The sequence below is a fragment of the Solanum lycopersicum genome, chromosome 1 (genome assembly GCF_036512215.1).
Source record: "Solanum lycopersicum chromosome 1, SLM_r2.1".
Classification (NCBI taxonomy): domain Eukaryota; kingdom Viridiplantae; phylum Streptophyta; class Magnoliopsida; order Solanales; family Solanaceae; genus Solanum; species Solanum lycopersicum.
The window spans coordinates 78,825,139-78,832,568 of record NC_090800.1 but is presented as its reverse complement, the minus strand read 5'-3'; the positions used below and the strand labels follow the sequence as shown (position 1 = coordinate 78,832,568).

Sequence of the window (7,430 nt, the reverse complement as noted above, 5' to 3'; positions counted from 1 at the left end):
TACAACACCTTTTTCTTGGGAGGGATTAAATTATTGAAGGTAGTAGGGTAGTGGTAATGTGCCAAGGAGATAGAGAATGTGAAGAAGAAAACACAACAGGTTTGAGTGGTAATAAGGAATAGACAGCCTGTTGTTGGCCTTTCTTGTCTACTCCACCATATGCCAACTTTTATTTAATCAAATTACTAAATAAATGACTTATCAATTCAAAAGTGATACTTCCACTCAAAATTATCATCACCTATAATTTTTAAAAAAAAATATAATAGCTATATTTGATTTAGTTATGTAGTTTCTCCATATAGTTTTGTAGGACCAAGTTAATTTAGATATTTATGGTCTGACCATCCACTCCATCAAACTTTAGGAGATTTTATTTAGGGACATAAATTTGTATACATATATTTTTCTTTTAAATCTTTTGAAAAATATATTCTTTTCTTATCTAGCAACTTTTTAATTTTAACATTTCAGTGTGCCTTTAGCAGTACTCCTTAATAGAAATAATATGATACGTTTAAATTAATAAAATTCGAAGAATTTCTTTTTATATATATATGTTGTACACGTTTTAAATTTGAAATAATAAGTCTTAGAGAAACTACGTGATTTGACAGCTATAGCCAAAAAGTAGAATTAGACAATTTTTGCCTCACTTATGAAATGCTACCAATATTAGTCCTAAACCATTTTTTTTCAAAAATTATAAAAATGGCTAAAGCTCTTGTCTCTTTTGTTAATGTTGTTAGAGCCTTTTTCTTCTCTCGCTTTTTATCCATGTTGGCTATAAGATGGCTAAAATGCTACTATACTGATCAACAATATTTTTTTAAAGTAAATGCTTAGTAGTACTAATATTTGAGATTAACCACAAGACTTCTCTCAAAATTGTAACTGCTAAACACTAGCTAATTGGATCGGGTCGAATGATTAAATAGAGTATATAGATTATTTTACTATCATCTAGCCATGCGATAAGAAGGATTATCTACGATTAATTAATCAGAAGTTTCAAATGCAAGTTTAAAAAAAGCTGGAGTGTAATGGACCCCAGAAAAAATTGTGACTTGCTTTGGCACATAATTATGTAAATCTTTTTGCATTAACAAAGTAAAGCAACAGCATGCTTTATGCTACTTGTTGATGAGGTAACAAGTATGACATTGTGCAGAGTAGTTCATAAAACTCGTGCACAAAGTCCAATAATTGATTCAAAAAATTTATCAAAAGATGAATCAAAAGTAGGATGCTTATCAACCAAGAATACTGCAAAACAAGATTATAAAGAAGCTAGAAATAATAGAAGTAACATGTTCATTGCATCATATAGTAATTTCATCAAACAGCATAGCAAAGCTTAAAGTACTAATTCAAGTTTCAAGCATAGAGTCTACGACTCTTAACTGATAACATGTCTCAAAACGAACCAAAACCCATATTTGGAATGTCTACGCGCAGTGATCTGCATAAATACGAATCCAAAAGCTCCCAAAACAACAGCATAAAGAGACTTAGTAGATGGTGCAATGCAACCATCTAATCCAAATCTGATGAAGAGGACGATTCAGAGTAGATGGACTCATCATCAGATTCACCCTCGGTACTATCGTCATCCGAGGAATAAATTAGGTCATCATGGTCATCGATCCAAGGTTTCTGAAAGTTTACAAGATTTTTACATCTTGCCTCGAGATCACCCTTCAGCTCCACATTCCAACACCCTTGGATTTCAAGGTGTGTTAGTGCCTTACACTGGGTGAGAATAGCCTCAACGCCAGTATCACTCAACCGGTTGAAAGCATAGTCAAGGCGCTGGAGACCTTTCATAGTGTCCGCTATAATTAGCGCCTCCTGATCTTTGACATCAGAAGGTTCAACACTGTCGGGCAGCTCCCAAATAGGCATGTTTCTTCGGAGATGAGTCAAGGACTTGCACTCTGTTCCGAAAGCTTTCAGACCCTTCTCTGTGACCTTAAAACAGTAGCTGATGTCCAAGAAGGTTAGATTGGCCAAGCACCCCACATACTTTACAACCACGTCGTCAGTAACTTCACACATAGGGATTTGCAGTGTCTTGAGACATCTTCCACTGCAAACAAACATCGCCATACTCTCTATAAATTAAAATCATTATAAAGACATCCTTGTTTCAATCTGAGATAATTTTTCTTAAAAAAATGTCTCACAAAACAAAGGTTATGGTTAGGGACTGTATGCTATCCAATTAACATGACTGAGTGAAGTGCAGGTAATGTTGTGTAGAACTTCCTGCGAGTCCAAAATTGACTAATCATACAATTGGATGGCTTACAGTTATTCTCTATGTTGCCGGGACTCTCCAAAATTGCTGTCACAGTTGTGTCGGATTCTCTAAAATGCACTACTTTTGGAGTATCCGACACACACCTATAGACATTTCTGAAGAGTCCACACAACATAGGTTATTCTAACCTATGCCAAACATCACAAAACTTATTAGCATAACTGAATCATAGTTTGGACAGTTCTGAGATATTATGTGTCATTTCTGTGTTCATTGTCCTTTCTCCTTGAAAATAAAACTGGAAAATAAAATCACAAAGGTTCATATAGAAGACATATATTAGTGAATAAGCTAACAGTACAGATGAACGAGCTAATTCATCAACATTGAGTTTTATTTATACGAAGAGAGTAGCTTATCTGTAAATCTTTTTATATGAATCAGGATTTAAATTGTCAAGACATCAACTCACGTCTAGCTGAGTGCAATTCAAAAATGAGGATCATTTGATAAAAACTCTTCATGGCTAATCATCATACGCTGTTTTCTTTTAGCTTTCACATTTTGGCCAAATGACCCTCAAACTTGCTCAAAAACTTTTCATTTTTAGCACCTCAACTAGGGCCGGTACCTATTAAGCACTCCAACTTAATTAAAAGTGTACCTATTAAAGCTTAAATTCCTCATGACTAACCACTCAAAATGATACAGAACGTGAACTACACACACAGTGACATGAAAACGTTGACAAATACAAAAAAAAACATGTGTCTTATCTTCCAAACTAATCAAAGAAAAAGACTCTAAACAACAAGGAAAAACCTATTCCAAGACCTTAATCTTACTCCAACTCACGTCGATGGCTCCCCAACCCATCGACTTCCCTATAATCTTCATCCCCACACTCTTACCCATTCTTCTTTAACAGCCATTTGCCACCATACATCACCTCTATTCCACCAAAATGTCCCCACTCATAAAAAAATCACAATCACAAACGATCTAATAGTTCCTAAAACTGAAACGTCAGATCAACTAAAAAAAATGAAGAAAAAACACCTCAATTTTGGTCTCCAGGAAAGGGGATACAGAAACGTTTAGACTTCGCCGCTAGAAATGCCGGTTATCGAATACATGGCATCAAGAAAATGCAGGTCAGATAGTTACAGAAGTAGTGAGATTGCAAGCTCATATAACGTCCTCCAAGCTTAATAGAATAACTGAGGCATTAACAAATTCCGATTGTTAAGATATATTGTTACAGTTTTTTGTACTCCACATTCTGTCATAAGCTAAATTGAGCGAGGACCTTGGGATAGAAAAAATGGTTTACAGTTTAGAAGGAAAAAAGGATTGAATGAGGTTTAATATACCATTTTCAGATGACAAAGGTCACCAAGAAAAAGATATTATATTTTCAAATAGGATTAGGAGAGAAATTGATTGTATTTTTGTTGCTCTGGTCCTCTAAACCTAAATGATGGTGGTCTGGCGGCGTAGAAGGGGAAGGGGAATGAGGATTCAAGTGATTCACGAGCTCAACACTGGTGAAAAAACACATATTATGCCACGGAAGATTTTAAACTTTAATATGTACACTTTCAATTAAGTTCAATAGGTACCGGTCCTAGTTGAGGTGTTAAAATGAAAATTGGAGTCAAGTATAAGGGGCCTCTTATGCATTTGGCCTTGAAATTATCTTGCCCCTTTCTACCTTCTTGTTTAAACTGTTTCTTTCTCCTTATTTTTACTTATTTATTGAATTTGTATAAGTTACATATCATATATTGAATGAATAATTTCAAGAGGCTTTATCATCATGTATTGTTCATTTAAAAAGTTCTCAATTACTTTGTTAACCTTTTGGGATTCTTTTACAGTAATTTACCAGTTCATAACCGAAGCCTGCAGCTAGAAACTTCCATCAAACTCATCTGTAAGACCTCTGCATTACTTCATATGGGACACAAACAAGTTCCTCCTATTGTATTAATCCATCAAACAAATTTCTCTAGACACAAATACTCCAAGATCGCTACTTTCAATCAAACAAGCCTTCTTTAAACCACAATAAGGGGTGTCATTCAATGCTTTTGTAGGAGCAAAGCTAGGGGCCACAAGGGAATTCGCCTGAAAATTACACTATATACAATATAATAGATACAGAATCAAATTGGTTTCATGAGTTTCATTTTTTTATATTTTGAATCACTCATGAGGTCCCTCGGTGAAAATCCTGGCTCCACCACTGCAAGTTAACAAATGCTTGAAAAACAATGCAAAGTTTTTTTCATTTTTTCTTATACCCCTCTTTAGTACTAAAACCCACAATCTTAGAGTAGAACTAAATGATTCAAACCCACAATATTAAGAGTTAGAACTAAATAGTACGAGTTTGGAACGAATTGGGTAGAAAAAAAGAGTAACAAAACAATACCGTCTAGCAGCGGCGGAGAATCCAGCAATGCCGAGACGGTAAGTGGTGAGTCGCTGGACTGTGGACCTGCTCCGCCGAACAGCTTTGCTGACACCAAGGTCAATCAGGTGGGGACGCTTAGCAATGCAGCATTTCCGGCACCAGTTTTCCAGATCAATCTCCATCCAGCAGGAAGGACCAGATACCGTCTCCATCCAATTCCGGCAAACTAACACCACCGACCTCACCATCAGATCCGGCGGAACAATCCTTATGAAAATCGATGCCAATATCTCAGGGTTTAACTCATCCCACCTACCTCCGGTGGTGCAAACGGCGCCATTTTCAACACTAACGCATACCCTTTTGTTCGGACCATTCATAGATTCCATTTCTTCTCTCTCTTTCTCCATTTTGGTAGAGAAACCTAAGTATTAGCTCTTGGAATTTTCCCTTCTAGGGGTTTTTGTTTTGCTGGGAGGGTGTTTAGATGAGTGACATGTGTCAAGACATTCTTTCATAGTAACTCATCTTACGGCTGACAAATGTGAGATACATGTGTGTAATTTTGTATTCTAGAATTTTACTACACATTAAAGTTTTGTGATTTGGACTTCTACTTCTTGCTAAATGCAAAGTTATTAATAATTTTTCTATAAATGATTTTTTTATTTAATAATATAACTAATTCTTTAATATCATTTTCTTGAGATATGTCAAATTTCTTGTGGTGGGCTGGTGGCGTAGAAGGTGAAGGGGAAAGAGTATTCAAGTGATTCACGAGCTCATCACTGGTTAAAAAACACCTTTTGTGCCACGTAAGGTTTTGTGTTTAATTGGTTAACTTTCAATAAGTTCAAGAGTTCAATAGGTACCGGTCCTAGTTGAGGTTTTAAAATGAAAATTGGAGTCAAGTATAAGGGACCTCTTATCTATATGGCCTTGAAATTATCTTGCCCTTTTCTATCTTCTTGTTATAAACTGTTCATGTCTCCTTATTTTTATTTGTTTATTGAATTTGTATAAGTTACATATGATATATTGAATGAATCATTTCTAGGGGTCTTATCATCAAGAATTGTTTATTTCAGAAGTTTTCATCTACTTTTGTTAACATTTTGGGATTCTTTTCCTGTGATTTACTGGTTCTTAACTGAAGCCACAGCTAAAAACTTCCACAAAACTCATCTGTTGGACCTTTGCATTACTCCATATGGGACACTAACAAGTTTCCCTATCATATTAATCCATCAAACACATTTCTCCATAAACAAACACTACAAGATCACTTTTTTCAGTCAAACAACCCCTCTTTAAACCACAGTAAGGGGTGTCAAACTTAAAATTACACTACCTATATATTCAAGATCAAAATTTAACTTTCATATATATGGAGTCGATACTGAATCAGTGTGTTTATTCTTGTATATTTTGTATCCCTCCTTGAAAATCCTGGCTCAACCGTTGTTCAGCAAATACAATAAATTGATCGAAAATAAAGCAAAGTTTTTTTCTTTATTACTTTTACCCCTTTTTAGTACTAAATGACTCGAACCCATAACCTGAGAGCTAGAGATAGAGCTGCGCCGAGCAACCCTTATAGTGCAAAGCAAATACTATGAATTTGGGTAGAAAAAAAAAAGTAAGAAGAATAATACCGGCTAGCAGCAAAGGAGAATCCGACATCGCCGAGACGGAAAGTGGAAAGTCGCCGGAATGTGGACCTGCTCCGGCGAACAATTTTACGAACAACCTGGTCAATCAAGTGGGGACGATTAGCAACGCAGCAATCACGGCACCACTGTTCCAGATCAATATCCGTCCAGCAGTATGGACCGGAAACTATCTCCATCCAATTTCGGCAAACTAAGGCCACTGACTTCACCATCAGCACCGGCGGAACAATCCTTACGAAAATTGAAGCTAATAACTCCGGGCTTAACTCATCCCACCTACCACCGGTGGAACAAACAGCGTCGTTTTCAACTCTAACGCATACCCTTTTGCTCTTACCATTAGTAGATTCCATTTCTTCTCTCTCATTCTCCATTTTTTGGACGCAAAGGTAAGTATTGGCTCTTCGAGTTGTCCGTTCTTGGGGTTTTTTGTTTTGCAGGGGAGGGTGTTTAGATGATGACACGTGTTAAAGACATGCTTTCATAGTAGTAACTCATCTACGGCTGACAAATGTCAGGTACCTCCGTGTAATTAGTACACAAATTTAGGGTCGAACTAGTAATTCCATAAAAAATTATCCTCGGGATAGCTTATTCCGCCATGCATATTTGATAACTTATTCAATTACTATACTATAAATGATGAATAAGTTATCCCGGATATGTTAACCGAATAACATTTCATCTAAATTTTATCTCAAGACTATCTTTTTATCCCGAAACTAGTTGTACTTATCCCTCACACTAAATGAGAATGCTTAAAACTATATATTTCAAAAATATATACCATACAAATATTAGCACATGTTTAATTATGACCATAAACTTCGAAAGTCTTAATTTATTCTTAAACTTCATGTTTATTCAAACCTTAACAAATAAATTAGAATGAATGAAATAGTAATTTAAGCTTGACGAAAAATCATAAAAGAGTAAATTATGTTACACATTCTTGAATCATGATTTTGTCGGGGAAACACCTCTTGTATTCTAAAAACAAGCACTTTTATCTAATACGTATTAAGGTATAACGTTTTCGAATTAAATTTAAATTATATACACTCGTAATATAATA

General features: G+C 35.5%; 1 protein-coding gene across 2 annotated transcripts; it reads right to left on the bottom strand.

Annotated features, from left to right (window-relative positions):
- Positions 1–1,297: 1,297 nt before the first annotated feature.
- On the bottom strand, positions 1,298–6,790 carry LOC101264760 (F-box protein FBW2-like). 2 transcript variants are annotated; one of them, XM_004229639.5, is made up of 2 exons: positions 4,701–6,790; positions 1,298–2,089 (listed from the first exon to the last, which is right to left on the bottom strand). In XM_004229639.5, the coding sequence occupies exons 1-2, from the start codon at positions 5,090–5,092 to the stop codon at positions 1,537–1,539; spliced, it is 945 nt and encodes a 314-aa protein (XP_004229687.1). In that variant the 5' UTR covers positions 5,093–6,790; the 3' UTR covers positions 1,298–1,536. The 2 variants fall into 2 exon arrangements, with proteins under 2 accessions (XP_004229687.1, NP_001316503.1); NM_001329574.1 differs by having other exon boundaries at positions 6,338–6,758.
- Positions 6,791–7,430: the final 640 nt, after the last annotated feature.

Bases quoted from the DNA above. Each gene is read 5' to 3' on its own strand.
- LOC101264760 (XM_004229639.5), bottom strand. From the start codon at position 5,092: ATGGAGAAAGAGAGAGAAGAAATGGAATCTATGAATGGTCCGAACAAA. The intron at 2,090-4,700 runs GTATTGTTTTGT...GTTTGTTTGCAG, and splicing joins TTCTCCGCCGCTGCTAGACG to TGGAAGATGTCTCAAGACAC.